Source organism: Diadema setosum, chromosome 8 (genome assembly GCF_964275005.1).
Source record: "Diadema setosum chromosome 8, eeDiaSeto1, whole genome shotgun sequence".
Classification (NCBI taxonomy): domain Eukaryota; kingdom Metazoa; phylum Echinodermata; class Echinoidea; order Diadematoida; family Diadematidae; genus Diadema; species Diadema setosum.
Window position 1 is genome coordinate 25236921 of NC_092692.1, and position 16571 is coordinate 25253491.

Sequence of the window (16571 nt, forward strand, 5' to 3'; positions counted from 1 at the left end):
ACCTTGCGAACAAAATTAGTCTACACGACGTGGTCGCGACGAAGGAGACGTCGCGGAGACTGGAAAAAGTCACTGAAAAAATAGAACATATTAGTTGATACGTACTCTCGCAACACCCTTGAGACCAAGCTCTTCTCCAGGAGACGTTGCAACGACGTTTCCGCGATCAGCAAGACTCAAGTCCAGGGGGTGTTTCACGAAGTCAAACTTAATTTGAGATTGACTAAAAATTATGGTATGCCACTGGTTTCCCTGTTCAATTTCATTAGCCTAATCACCAGACACTTCAAATTATCATTAATGTTTACAGAATAATTCCATTTTTATCATCTTTACCTTGTACTATCAATGAATACATAAAAAAATCTCCAAAATTTTCATTTTCATTAGAAAGTTGAGCAACATTGAAAACACACACAGCATACCATAATTTTGAGTCAATCTTAAATTTTAAAAAAAATCGAAAAAAACTTCAAAAAAAGAAAAGAAATTAAACTCTTTTTCAAGTTTATATTTTCATAGATATTTGGCTAAGAGTTAATGTATAACATACCATATTATGAAAGGTGATTTAACTAGCTATCAACCTGGTAGATACAATAACACAAGGAAACTTTACACGCATGAGTGAACACCTTTATATTTCTCTTCCAAGGCACAAAAGTAAAAATTGCAAAAATGAACAAATTGCCAGTCATGCGTAAACTGTTCATTTAATCATCTTTGTGCAATTACTCCCCATTTCATTTGAGGTATCAATTGGCAGAACATTCTCATTTTCCCCCTTTACTTTCCCACTTTGTTTTTTGTTTGAGGTTTCATTTCATTTTTTTTTTTCATTTCAATTTATTTTCATATTTCTCACATATATCACAATATAAATTAGATTGATGCGAAATTTATACAGAACATAATTCAAAATAGAACTTCACCGGAATGTTCAAAAGTTTGTCTTAGTATACACAAGGTCTGTATACATGCGAGTTAAACTGAGATCATAATGCGAAAAATATGATGGGACCTGGGTAAAAGCAAGCTTGTATAGAGCGGCAGGTCCCGTGATAAAATCAGATTAGGGGAAACATAAGTACAGATGTTTTTTTTTTAGACTATGAAGGTTATGACTTTTAAGACTAAAGAAGGTTAAGACTTAGGAAGTTTAAGACTTTTAGGTTATGAAGAGATAAAGAGAACGAAAACTTGTTTTTGCTTTTTCATTCACATTTTTCACTGTGTTAAACAGGTCTTTTGTTATCATTGTTATCTTGAGGGGCATTTACAAGTGAAAGACATGTCAATTTTTGCAATTTTTACTTTTGTGCCTTAGAGTACGAAAACAAATGTGTTCACTCATGCGTAAAGTTTCCATTCATACTGACCTACTACGTTGACAGCTATTTAAATTACCTTTAATCTGGTATACATACATTGGTTTTCATCCAACTCTTCTATGAAACATGTGAACTTGAAAAAGTGTTTACTTTCTTTTTTGCTGTACATATATAATTATACATGTATATACAGTACATTACATACATGTACATGTCCAACCAAAAAAAAAAAAAAAAAAAAAAAAAAAATACAACGCGACCCCCGCAATGATATCTTTAAAAATAGTGAACTAATCTAAATACAAATTCAGGGTATGAAACTATAACTCATTGCCCATATCTTACAGAAAACCCCATTCGATTTGCTTCAGTGGTCAAAGAGAAATGAGGATGTCGGGAATCTTTTTCGTCCAAGTTCTGTCTATTATTCACGCACAGGAACGTTGAATTGCTGAAATTGGAAGAATACGACTCATGACATGCTTTACAACAATCTACATTTCTCTTAACAAAATTGAATGGGGTTTTATGTAAAAAATAGAGCTAAGATGTTATATTTTAAGACCCAGAAGTAGCACTTAGACAGTGCAGGTCGATCATTTTGGATGTTATCAATTCGAAAAATTGATCGTAATTTTTTTGGGGGACGTACTGCAGTATGTCCCAAAAAAATTACAATCAGATTTTCGCATTGATAACACCAAATATGATTATTTTTTTTTTAATGCTACTTCAGGGTCTTAAAATAAATCATTTTAGCTCCATTTTGCAGAAATCCCAATTCGATTTGGTTTAGCGGTCACAGAGAAATGTAGATTGTTGTCAAACATGACATCAGTCTGATTCTTCCAATTTCAGCAATTCAATGCTCTTGTGCGTGAATAATAGACAGAACTTGGACGAAAGAGATTCCCGACATCCTCTACAAAATTCCTCATTTCTCTTTGACCACTGAAGCAAATCGAATGGGGTTTTCTGTAAGATGTGGGCAATGAGTTATAGTTTCATACACTGAATTTGTATTTAGATTGATTCACTATTTTTAAAGATATCCTGGCGGAGGGTCCCGTTGTAATTTCTTTTGGGACATACTGTACATATACATTTGTATACAAGGCTTGAGATTAGTGGTTGAGCAGGGCCACCAGAAATAGATGTCAGAATGTCAATTTTTAAAGAAAAAAAAAATGTGTACACTGATTTGAAGTGTTTTTATAGTAATGTATAATGTACAGAATGAGGGACAATATCTAGCGGTTCTGTACCGGTACTTGATAACTGCAAGCAGTAACCTAGTTGCCATGAACAGCTAGGTCTACCAGACTGCTGCCAAACAATCTTTGTGGACAAACTTACAAGGGCAAATGTTATACAATGTATATCCAGAAATAGAACTAGATACATTGTATATCTCTACATTATACAGTAACATACATGTATCACTGTTTCATTAATTTGTGGTGTCATGGTACGTGTATGTCATGCTCACTCTTGCTTATATGCATCAATCAAAAAGTGAACGTGTCAGACTTACGTGAATCCAGTCACAATGTGTTGCATTTAAAGCTGTATATCATACCTGCCAATTTTTACATAATCGTCAGGGTTTATGAATAATAATTTCATTTTAATCTTTAATCACTATTTAATCTCTTACAATTTTCCTCACTTCTTAGTCACAGTACATGATACCTCAAGCATTTTATCATAACTGCCAATTTTCACAAGATTATCAAGGTTGTTTTTTTGTTGTTTTGTTTTGTTTTTGCTTTTTTAATCTAACACTTTCTTTTAGATGACTTGATTTTTTATCTCTTCTTTAATTTTTCGGGCCAGCACAAAGAAACTGTGATGTTGGTGGTCTGAATGGGCAACCAAAAAAAAAAAAAAAATGAATGTTAGTGTCGAGTCTTGATATATGCGTTTGTACAGTCAACCTTGCCTTTAGTCAAATCTATCTGGAATGAAGACATGGCATTGACTTAGAGAAAATTCAACTTATGAGGGATTCACATAAAAAAAAAAGAGAAGAAGAAATGAAAAGATCTTCAACTTAGGTGATTATTCGACTTATGTGAGGTCAACTTAAGCAAGGTTGACTGTTTGTTTATTTAAATTATATATATATATATATATATATATATATATATATATATATATATATATGTCGTCGCTGTGGTGACAAGACCTTGTATCTGTAATTTTGGTGAAAATGACTTTTTTGGATTAATGGTCAGTAAATCAGTAAAGTGATGTCCTGTCCAAATCCTAGATGTCTAACCCAAAAATGAAGTCACCACAGCATGTCAAAGAAATGTCTGTCCAGTTGGATACCAGTTCTTTGGCCGCCATGTTTTTTTGCTCTCCTGAACATTTGACATTTTGTAGATACGAGGTCTTGTCGCCCTAGTGATGATGTATATATATACATATATATATATATATATATATATATACATGTATATATATATACATAGGCATACACACTTGTTTTTGCAATGCATTTTAATTTTTTTTTTCTCCTTCCAAATTCACATTTCACATTCAAGTCCAAATAGGTAGATTTTCACCAACCATAGTGTATTGCAAAATGTGCACTTCTGCACATGATTTCTCATGATAGCTTTTATGTTGCCATATACATGTATATTCATAACATATAAACCTGAGATAAAGTCTGAAATATATCCCACAATGCCATACTTTGCCAATGCATAAAAACACAGGTAGCAATTATTGACTCATGCCCTGGTGTGATCTTTTCACCACTCACTGCACCTTAATCTACAGAGTCAGAAGAAGACCATGAAGATTTAGTGCAGCAATTAAAATGTGCTACTGTGCATACGATACCAAGATAGGTGTTCTGTACACATTGGGTGATTTCAAGTTCGGTGCTAGTGCTAGTGCTAGTGCTAGCTCCCAAATAACAGCGTGAAACTGAGCTCCAACACCGACGGACAGATTAACAAGGCGATACCTATCAAAATTATCGATCATCAGCACTAAGTGTTGGAATCACAGCACCACTAGCTCCGCGGAAATTGCGCAATGAAAAAAAGTGATGGCGCGTGATTACAGTCAAATATTAAAAGATGTAGCCAAAACTGCTGAGTTTAAGACACATAGTGACGAAGATGGATTAAAATGCCACAAATTTCATCCATTCCCCAAAATACAACTATCTTAACTTTGCTCCCAGGCTCAGATTTATATAGTCATGTCTGGAGTGTTCGTGTTCTTTACGTGGGCGACCACTGCATTAGCTTAGACTTTGCACGTAAAATGTGCACTATTATGGAAGTGAATGCGGGTTACCCAGCTTGCGTCTCACACGGCGACGCTAACACCAGCACCGAACTTGAAATGAAGAAAATGATAACGCTAGGGGCTAGTGTTAGTCAATGGGGAGAAAGCAAGTAAATCGCTAACACAAATGGGGGAGCTCGGTTCAGCAGATGATATTCAACACCGAGCCCAGCATCAACTACTGGAAATACGTCATAAGTTTGAGGTCAACTCCGAACACCGACGTGATTTCAAGTTCGGTTTTATCGCCGGTGCTAGTGCTGAGATAGCACTAGCACTAGTGCTAGCACCGCACTTGAAATCACTCATTGTACTTGCACTTGCAATAAAAGCAAGAGCATGAAAAGGAAAGGACTATGTTCATACTGCTAAGCCTGGGAGGTGAGGAATATTTTTCCAAGATCTGAATAGAGAGAGCACCAATGAACTCAAGTCAAATGTCTTGTCTTTACAGCATTGTGCTTTCTTGGAAAATTCAATACCACTCTTCTGCACTGACACACCATCTAAATGATAGTTTTAAACAGTTGTGAAATAACACAATACTCTCAGGTACACGTAAGACTGTTCTCTTAGCTTGTTTTCACATAGAGAATTACCATTCTTCTTTTCAATTTGATTGAACTGCTTGTTGCAAAAGTTCTTTCCCTGATCTTTTTTTTTTTTTTTTGGTCATAACATGCTGTCTTGCATCAAGATCAGCAGGTCTACCAAATTTTATTTAAGATGCTGGAAATCTAAGACAACTCTTTTCATGCATGGTTTCTTTTCCCAGACATTTTCACAAATTCTGCCACTTTTTGTAATACTTTTGTAGCATAAGAACACTGAGATCCACAAATGCACCAAATAGCTTAAGAATGACCTGAAAACTTCATTCAAATTAATAAAATTCTTGGGTCAAGTTGTTTTTGTAGCAACTGATTGACAAATTGGTGCTTATCACCATGGCATTTTGCCTATCAGTTGCAGTTAAAAACAACTGAACACAAGAATTTCATTAATTACCTCTGCCAAGGGAGGAGGTTATGTTTTCTTTGGCATTTGTTTGTTGGTTTGTCTGTGTGCAAAATAACTAATAAAGTTGTGGATGGATTTGGATAAAACTTACAGGAAAGGGTGAGAATGACACAAGTAACAGATGATTAAATTTTGGTAGTGATCCGGCAGTTTTTGTTGATTTTGTGAAGGATTTTCAATATTTTGGCAGGAAGGGTCAATGAACTTGGGAGTTCAAGCTGCACATTTTGGGGGTTTTCATATGCACACTAAAGTGCGCACTCTAATTTCTGCTAAGGTGAGGTGCACCATGCAGCTGGAAGTTGATGTCATAACAAGGGCTTCTATGTTGGGGAAATTGGGCGACTTTCAGCACGCATACATATGATTGGAAATCACTGATCTGTATGAAGGACATGTAGATCAGTGGTGGAAATGAGCTGCTCGGTGGAGGTCTGCGCTCTCAGAGTGTTTTCTCTAGTTTGAATAAATATGCAGTACCCGTTGCATGCCATAAAAATTAGATCCAGCACTGGCTGTCAAGAGGAAGCTCAGTAGTTGAGCGGATAAAATGTCTGTCCGGTGATCAGGAAATCATACGTTTGAATCCTGCCTGAATATGAAGGCCCATGATTTTTATCATGGCTACTACTGAACACTGATTGATTTGGTGCTTATTACAACACAAAAACTGTTGACAAAGTTGCTCAACAAGTGCATTCCTGCAACCATCTAACTTCCAAGCTACCTGATATGATACTATAAAAATTAATTCAATGCAATGCTCATAACTTGACTATATTCTGTCACACTGGCAAACTTTCTGCAGGCCGCATATTTTATATTCGCCACATACAGAATGCATGCATCATCCATCTGTTCATATTTTAGTTGACTACTCACAAAGTGTAATCTTCTGTCATAGTATCCCAAGACACCTCAGAATCTAGTTTTCATCAAGCATCTATTTCATCTTCTCATCCAATGCAAGGTTCTCATCACTGCCATCAATTCCCCTTGGTGTCTTGACTGATTCATACAGTTTAGTTATGTGCACAGTTGACCACATTGTAGAAGTCAGTCTGCAAAATGGATTTCTGTATCTACCACTTTATGTTCAGAGCATTGATATTTTTCTCCACTTCATGATACTGCGTGTGGAGTGCAGTCCTCGACTTTCCACTGTCCATTCCTCCAAGCCACTCTTCATATAACTGCTGAACCATTGCATTTTCCTCTGGCAGCCTTGTTGGAGCTGAGCTGTACATGTCCTCAACTTCTGCTATGAGGTCCTTGTCTGAAGTTCCTTCCTCTGGCTTGATCTGACCTCCTCCGTTCAGGCATCCTGTAAAATGGTACAAAGAGTGACCTCATTACCTGGTAAAACTTGACATCACTGTCAGCACCTTGACACAAAATGCTAGCTTGATAATTATTACATAATTGTTCTGCAATAACAAAACAATCTTCACATTCACGACCTTTGTTTAGTACACACATCAAACAAAAACCGTGTTGCTGGCAAAGAACAAGCCCTCAAGTACATGTCCATTCATTGTGAAAACCTATAGCCTACTTTCACCTAACTCCAATGCTGACCATGCCTTGGGAATACATGTATAGTTGTATTGTGAGGTTTGGATGAGGCAAAGGTGAAAAATTATGAACGGAAATAAGGCTGAAATCATGCAATTCAAGGAAGACATTTTTAAGCCACTACAAGGATTCTTATAAATGGATATCAGCTCTATCAAAAATTTCATGAATACATGTGTATATGAGTGATGTGAGAGAATAGAAATTCTCCCTTTATGTGTGAGTGAACACCCAATCAGAGCATACTGCTGTAGTTAAACATCCAGCCTAAAATTGACAGGTACACATTTAGGAACAAGCAACCTTTATGCAAGTTGGTCTAGTAAACAATGGCTGCATGAATGTCTACATCTAGTCAGCTTTTAGCATGAGAAGTCTGTTCAATTCTTACCTAATCAAGACATTCCAGCATGATGACATCAATCAAACATCAATTATCAAGTGAATACTACATTCTACAACTTTATCTTTCTATTTATATGACTTTCACATGATTCATACAGCCCTTTCATGATACTATCACATTGTGTATAACATTGAGAAACACATGGCATGTTGTGCTGCTAAACTACCTAGCATTATAGCTCATAAGGGGCCATTGCAATATTAGCAAAACAAAAAGTAGAGCAGTATTTCAATACACAAGCCTCTGACTAGCTCAAGCTACTGTAAGCACTGAGCAACTAGGTACATTATTTCTGAGTGGGGCATTTTATTAACAACTGTGTGAAGCTGATCAAAGGCCAAGTGGTCACCAAAGTCAACAAACTGAATTGTACAAATTTACTGTGTTCACCATGCAGAAAAACAGAAAAGGACTGTTAGTTAGCCCTCTTTCTGAGATGAGTTCTCAAAAGAATTAAGTAAACACTCTCAGTCCTAGATGTTTTGGACAGTTTGACAGTTGTGGTTAAATAGTTTCCTCAATCATAATTCATTAGATATAGTGTATCCTGCAGTCTTTGTAAGAATTGACATTAACGGTGCACTATCAATTTTCAACAATCCCACCAGCTAATCATGCAAGAATAGCTCACACAACCATCAAACACCTCCAGCGTTGTACACCCTGATGTAATTTACCTGCAGGACATGCCATGACCTCCACAAAGTGATAATGTGACTTTCCACGCTTGATCTTCTGGACAAGGTTTTGGATATTCCTGAAACCATAGGCCAAGGCAAATCTGAGAGGTTGCTGACCCTCTAGCTGCACAGTCACTTCCTTGAAGTCTTTGTTCCTACATGAATAAATAAATAAAGGGAATACAGCACATGCTGTCTGATATGAATATTAAGACATGTATTTATATTGCATTTGATTTACTCTGATGATGTAAGTTCAACAAAATATATTCCACATTTTGTTGTATCTTTATACAATTACTTTGAGATATTCTGAGGTTTATAAGTAATATGAAGACTATCAATCCATTGAGGATGGTTTGATTTTGCTACAACACACATTTCCCATAGACACCTGCCCAAGTGTACTCAGGACTCGACCTCATCAACAGGTTAATAATTCATTAGACAATACAGCCTTAAAAACCGAGACCCAACTTCTGTTACAACTTCTCACTCCCCAAGCGCAACTTTCAGTACAGACACAGATTTTCTCCTAGTGTATTGAAAAGTCCTGAGTATACTTAGGCAAGGGTCTATGGGAATTGCATGTTGTAGCAAGATCAGTCCGTCCTCAACAGGTTAAGGACATACATGATTTCTATTTGAGTTTCTTGTTCTGTCACATACAGTCAAAGTGAGGATTATGGGGTTTTATAATAAACCAGGCTATGGCTGAGGTAAGGTATTGTTTTATATCAACTACTGACCCATAGATTTGGTAGGCCTATCAATCTACTTTCATATCACTTTGAGAGAAGAGAGAAACAGCTATCGCTTCACAGATTGCTTCTGTAAGGACTATGAAAACAAACAAGTTAGAATTGTGAAAATTTCCACACTGCAAGAATTTCCACTTTTACAGTATTGTGCACTACTGCTTTCTTCATGAAGCAGGTTGCCAAATTAAGTCTATTCCTCACATGCAGACATACTTTTCATACATGTTCTGTCTCCTTTCAGGTCACAACAGTTCTTCAGTTGCACCAAAGACATAATTTTCCCAAATCAATGCTTCCCTTAGGTCCAAAAATCTGTACTGCATATAACATAATATTATTCAGACTGCAAACTGCTTGATTCAAGTCATCTCAATACATGTGTTTCAGTTTATGTATCAGAAGGTCAGTGTCACAATATTTGGCAGTTTGGAAAGATAATATATGACAAATACTGCTAACTAAAGTTTAGTTACAAATGCTACTGTTTAATAGTCATATGAAATGGTGTCCACAAAATCAATAGGGTGGTTGTGGGTATCAGCGCACAGTTAGCAACATATTTTGACAAAAAATCAGTCAAGCATGTCTGGAATATCAATGTACTGAGCATCAGTGGATGGAGCAGCCATGAAGCTATTTGACTTGTAACCGGTCAGTTTGCCTAGTAAACAAGAGACCCGGGGGTCACGCGCTCACCCGAGTATCGCAATTTCACCTTCCATGCATTCTTGCAGACTCTTACCTGAGAACATTGGAAATGAAGGTCTACATATGGATCCCTCCCCCCTCAATCCAGGGGGGGGGGGGGGGCAGGCAGCCCTGGATCTGCAATGAACAAACTTGGAACTAAAGTCATCAATGTACAAACTCATGGTATTAACTTTGCTTGATCATTTCTGGTTCTAGAGTAGAAGATTTTAAATATTCCTATATGTGGGGGGGTCCTCTAGCCCCCCCCCCCCCCTCCCCCCACACACACACACACACACAAGAGGGACATGGTGCCCATTTGAAGGAATTGAGATTCTATCCCCCTAGGGATGCTACCTGCTAGGTTTGGTCAAAATTCATCATGAGGTTTTCAAGAAGAAGATGAACATGTGCAATTCAGGCCCCATTAGGACCCATCCTAATCCCCCTCCTGGGTCCCAAGGGGGGGGGGGGGGGGGACGGGGGGCACCACTGATTCCACCAATCCCATGAACAAACTTGAAACTACAGTCATCAATGTACTTACTCATAGTATTATCTAAGCCCTATCACTTCTGGTTCTAGAGAAGATTTTTGAAGATTCCTTAATTTTAGGGGGTTTGGGACCCCCCCCCCCCCCCCTGGGGCCCCCCATGTGGTCCATGGTGCCCATTTGAACAAAGTGAGATCCTATCCCCCTAGGGATGCTACCTACCAAGTTTGGTGAAAATCAGACATGGGGATGTAAAAGTGAAGATGAAAATGTACAATTTAGGCCCCATTAGGACCCCTCCAAACCCCCCTCCCCTGGGTCCCAAGGGAGGGCACCCCTGATTCCCCATGAACAAACTTGAAACTACAGTCATCAATGTACTAACTCATAGTATTAACTAAGGCCTATCACTTCTGGTTCTAGAGAAGAAGACTTTTAAAGATTCCTTAATTTTAGGGGGTTTGGCCCCCCCGTTGGTGCCCATTTGAACAAATTGAGATCCTATCCCCCTAGGGATGCTACCTGCCAAATTTGGTGAAAATCGGTCATGGGGTTCTCAAGAAGAAGATGAAAATGTAAAAAGTTTATGCATGACGCACGCCGGACGCCGGACAAAGAGCGATCGCAATAGCTCACTTGAGCCTTCAGCTCAGGTGAGCTCATAAAACACAGAAGGGTAGCATAATCATATCATCATGATGAGGGTGAAATTTCCTTCATATGCCATTAGCAATTACTACCTTTGTATAAAAACGTCTGGGTTATCTTTCTGATGTACTGTTTTGATAGTTAAATTTGTGCACTGTCACACAAATTGACTTTTAACATCATTTATCTTACAGCTTGGTTTACAATGAATGCAGGGGTGGGGTAGAATGTACAGACTGAAAAGCCTCTGAGAAATAACTAAGAGGTGAATGAAATCTTATTAGAGATAGCAGAAAGAGCACACGAAATATCTCACTTCATCGTCTTATACTCCAGCTGGCCCAGTTCTTTCCCATACAGTTCTCTGGCTGCATAACGTAAGATATGCTCCAGGTACCCTCCAGAACCTCCACCTGCATGGCTTACAATGGAACCACTTGGAGTGACTGGGAGTCTACATCATCAACAAAGACAAGACAAACACACAGGAGCATGAATGCATTAATTCTTCTCTACAAAGAATTGAAAACAACATTTGGGAGAAGGAGATTTTCCCAATTATTTCATGAGAAAATTAAGTACATATAGCGTATTTCATGGCTTGTGCTTCTCAACAGACTTGATCAGATCAGATATTACTCTGCACAAATATCTTACTGCAATTAGATTACTTCATGAAATAAGGATTCCAACAATCACTTATACAATAGTCTGCACACCCTGGTGCAGGAAATTTCAGATTCAGAATCTTATTTGTTCACTTTTGTGTGTGTGCTTTTTTTTTAATTCAGATGCGGAATTCCTTTGCAGAAACACAGTAGAGAGGTGTTTCACATCATGAAATCTACACTCTACATTTTTGTTTGTACAAGTTATGTACTATGCATTTGCAATTTTTAAGCATTTGTTACCGTGCATCACAAAACCAGCAAGTTGCAGGCCTTACATGTACATCACAAAACCAACAAAAAGTCACATGCCCTGATTTTACATGAGGACTCAAGATAGGTGAAACGGGTCAATCTCATCAACCTTAGGTTTTTCATATTTTCTAAAGAGCCATTTTTTCTTCCACATTATCAAGAAGTTTGGGATCACAAAACTAATAGGAAATCATGCTTTGGCAGTTTTTCTTGAATACTTTTTTAGACTATTGTGACTAGGTATTATGTCTTAGAGTTCCCTCTTCATCTCTTAAAAACACTTTACACACTCTAAACTTTCAACTTTTGAAAGGACAAAGCTACTGCTTTTAAGGTTGGTGGTAGTCATGGATAGAATGTGTTGAGTATGCTCAAATTCAGCCTAATCTGATAATCCCTTGATATTGATACGGAGTTCTATATCCTGTTTTTTGTTCCATTCATAGCACAGAGCACAGCAAGGGAAGATTACGTGCTTGAATAGACCTTATACTCCAGAGCCTATTTTCTTTGTACACACTTTTCCAGAGTGTGTGCTGCCTTTCCAACATTTAGATAGGTTAGGCAACTCCATTTGTATCGAGTAATACATCATTTTAAAGCTCAGAGTATGCTCTTTCAGAATTTGCTCTTGATTAAAAACCTATGTCTGACAACGTTTTGTTTGTTTTGTAAAGCAGGGTCACATGAGATATATGCATACATCTGAAAAAATACAGTATAGGCATGACATCAGTAATCATGCAAGATCTTGTTTGTTATTGTGAAGAATTGTGGACTGGTATAGAGTAGAGAATGCCAGCATATGCTAATGAAGTTCCATACATCTAGTTTGTGTTTAATGAGCACAAGATTACTCACACTGAGGGATACTCCTGTGGCTCTATATCTGACAGAATGACTTGTTCCTTATCAAGCATAGCATCCACCTCTCCTGTTAAAAACAAAAGCATTACCATTATTCATAATAATACACATCAAACATACAATCTTATTCATAGAGACTAACAGCAAAATAAGGGAGAAGGTGAACCCATCTGTAACTATACACTCTCTCTGCAAAACAAATTTCCTTCATTCTTTATCACATTATATTCCGAAACTGCAGTTGACTATCTTTTCCCTTGAAATATTGTCAAGAAAAAAAGTTAAAGTAATTCTGAAGTACATCATTGCTAATCAGTATTTGCTGATAGACTCTTCCAACTCCAGAGTCTCCAGAGTATAAGAACTTGGTCAAACCAAAGTCAAGACTCATCATACAAGATATATCTTTTTATTTTTCTTTACATACCAGAAATTATCACCCATTAAAGGGAAAATGCCATTGCCATATTGACACCACCAACATACTTCCTACAATATTAGAATATAAAAACTCACTATTTATTTCTGATTTGGAGTTCTACAAGCAATTTTAAACCCTTTAGGATGCTTTATTGACAAATCACAACACTCATCAGATTGCCTTTCTGCTGGCAGGTACAGATGCCAAGAGTCATGAGTGTCTATGAATACAGACTTTCTATCCTCTATGACCCTTATTGTGGCACTGTGCCCTCTCTGTGGACCTAATACATCTGAGTCTATTACATGATTGGTACTGAAATGGGTTGAACAAATTGTGGCTTATTAACTCTTTATGTGCCACATTCGCACGTCCGACTCAATCGACGGCGTGCCAACTTCGCATATTCTGCTCAAACGCACAAAGCCACCCAAACCGATTGATAAATCGCCTTATGCGGCGGTACAATGAAAGCGCATCTAGCGCTTTCATTCCTTTCACGTACAGCTTGCATTCTATATGCTGATTGACTATCAAGCAGTGTTCCCAACTAGATTTGCGTGTAGATTTTGAGTTTCTGTCACGGTTTTATGTGCAAAAGTCATGCCTTTACAGTAATGTAGCAACTGGTCATTCAAAAGAAAAATTAAAAACAGATTTGTTTTACAATTTATAATTATCAAAGCAAAGCTTGGCATTCCTCTTCAACTTTGCTCACTATATGTCCAGCTTAGCAGAAATTTGTAGAAGTTATACAGATTGGAAAAACAGAATTCTTTCTCAAACATGACTACCTTCGTGTCTCAGAATAATGTGGCACACAGGGGATTTCCACCATGGCAAATAAAGAGTTAAAGCACTTCGGCATAGCAAGGTATAATAGCATAATATATCAACATGTTAACCCATTGAGGTCGAGTGACAAGTACACTCGAACAGGTGTCTATCGCTGCAGCAAAATCAGTCCATCCTAAACAGGTTAACATGGGAGGGCTTGTTTAAGAGAAAAGTTGGTACAAATCAAGCCAGTGTAACAAGGAGCCTTCAAATAATTCTGCTCATAAATAAAGAAATAATGTGTGATTTCAGGCAAAAACTACAGTTCTGTGAGACAAGGACATGATAAAGGTAAGAGAACAGTGGAGGTCTGTACCTGTTGTTATGACACAGTCAACATCCCTTGTCCTGTACACATCACTGTAAAAGTCTTCCCTTGATGCTTCTAGTTTCTTGTCGTAGCACATCATGACTGTCACGTGGTAGATGCGGTCTGGTGTCAGGCCAAGAGACTGGGCCAGGTAATCTTTGACCAGCGAACCCATGATCTGTTGGGGAGACCTAGTAGTACTGATGTAGGGCAGTATGTAGGAACCATGGGTCTTCTCTGCATAGCATACCCATCCTGTGCAGACAATGTTGATGTTGCACATATAATGACTTCAATGTTACATTTATGAATGATATCATGTTTAACCCGTTGAGGACGGACTGATTTTGCTATCACACGCATTTCCCATAGACACCTGCCTGAGTATTCTCGGGACTCGTCCTCAACGGGTTAAGATAGAGACAAAGACAACTTATTTTGATACATACAAATATATATATGCAGTGACACAGTGATGCTCATCGTTGCAGATTGTCACAATTTCCTAAGGGCATTGTACCGGTTTTTTATTTTTTTTAACATGTTGTTCTTTTCATTCTAAAATACCCAGCGGGGCAAACAGAATCAAAATTTCATAACGATTTAGCCTGTAATTTCATGTTAAATATTGAACTTTTGGGGTGAGAATTATGCTAAAGAGCTGGCGAGCCCGGATGTCGTGACGTCACAGGTGCCAACTATATCACTGATTACAAGCTCTCGCATACGCGTGCGTTAAATCGTACCGAGTAGCAGACGACGCTTAGGCCCAATTTACCTAGCAGGCGGCACTTGTGTACTGTCCTATTCATGCAGCTGTCTCAAATTTTGCTGAACCAAATCGCACCAAAATTACAGGATATAATATATAAATATATGATATATAAATATTGACGCCGACTTTCAAGTCGTCACTCAAAAAACTCACTCTTCGCGAGAGATCATGGTAAACGCGACATGCACAATCTAGAACTGAAGTTAGCCGAATAGTACTTTGCGAACGGGGAATTTACGCGGGAACTAAACTAAAATATGTCATGATTTTGGCGATTTGAGTGATTTACGAACTATATTTTTCATTTGACTTAGCTCAAATAATTTATAAATTGATTTTTTGCTCCCGATTACTTGAAAGATTTGTCTCATCATATTACATGGCTAACTTCAGTCTGCGCGTGCACAGGCAGGTAGGGCCTATGCCACGATCACTCTTGTTTAGTCGTACAGAGTAGATTATTTTTAGCAACGACAGGAAAGTCGACAACTTCACTTACGCTTCCCGACTTGCGATTTGGTTCCAATTAGCGTGAGCAAGTGAACATGAGTCATAAAGTATTTCCTGTGATTTTGGTGCAATTTGGTTAAGTGAATTTTGAGATATCTACATGGATATGGAAGTATGCAAGCACTATACCTACACCAGCGCTTGGATCGCGAAGCGGCGGCACTGTTAGTATCTACGTGGTCAGGCCACTCTTCCGAGGTATGGGTCCTACTAAAACTAACTAGATCTAGATCTAGTCCTTGGTGTTAATACGACCACCATGAGATTTATCTCGACTACAAAAACATTGAAAATCCATAAAGCAGATACACCTGTACCTTACCTGCAAAATTCAGCACAGAAACAACAGGGCCTGCAGCACAAGGGCCTAGATCTAACGGCAACGCTAGACCTTGGAGTCTGGACTTTCGTCTGGACTTTCTTCAAGTTCTGGCAGCACAGGTATGTATACTACAACGTTTACGCTGTGCCTATTAGCGCTGTGCACGTACAGCTGTCAACGGGGCAGCGAGTGAGTGTAGGGGCCTATTCATCAAGATTTGAACTGCCACGTAACGTTAGAATCTACTCGGTCCTTGACTGCTCACTAGTCCTAGTCCTAGTTCTAGTCTAGAATCTATGTGTACTGGGTGCCGTTTTCTTCTAACTAGGCGTAAACCGTGATTGCCGGCGTTGACTATCACTCAGTCCTCATCTTCTTTAGATAAGTTTGAACTGTCGAACCATTATCGCTCATCATCAATGCATAGTATAGTTAGTGCAACGTTACTTACACACAGTTTTTCCAATTTCATTTTGCATATCTGGAATATTCCCCACAAATTTTATCTAAATAAAAAGCTTTTGAAGAGATTCCTTTTAAAAATTAATTAATATTGTTTAACATGTTTATTTCAGCTCCATAATGCAATTTTATTAAATAACAGTTTTTGCAGTACTTCATGTGAGATTTCATCAGTAAATTGACATGTGTAGTTCGTTTTGCTAAAGTTGGAGGGTGGCACCTGTGACGTAT

The 16571-nt window shown here is 38.0% G+C and overlaps 1 protein-coding gene across 1 annotated transcript in view; it reads right to left on the reverse strand.

The window, feature by feature from the left end:
• Positions 1 to 3834: 3834 nt before the first annotated feature.
• The window catches only part of LOC140231471 (cytosolic Fe-S cluster assembly factor narfl-like), a 51313-nt gene continuing 38576 nt past the window's right edge, over positions 3835 to 16571 (reverse strand). The window contains exons 6-10 of the mRNA XM_072311601.1: positions 14278 to 14526; positions 12698 to 12770; positions 11230 to 11367; positions 8319 to 8476; positions 3835 to 6984 (exon numbers count right to left, since the gene is read on the reverse strand). Of these exons, the coding sequence (XP_072167702.1) occupies positions 6743 to 6984; positions 8319 to 8476; positions 11230 to 11367; positions 12698 to 12770; positions 14278 to 14526 (860 nt within the window). The 3' untranslated portion in view covers positions 3835 to 6742. The remainder of the gene's footprint in view (positions 6985 to 8318; positions 8477 to 11229; positions 11368 to 12697; positions 12771 to 14277; positions 14527 to 16571) is intronic.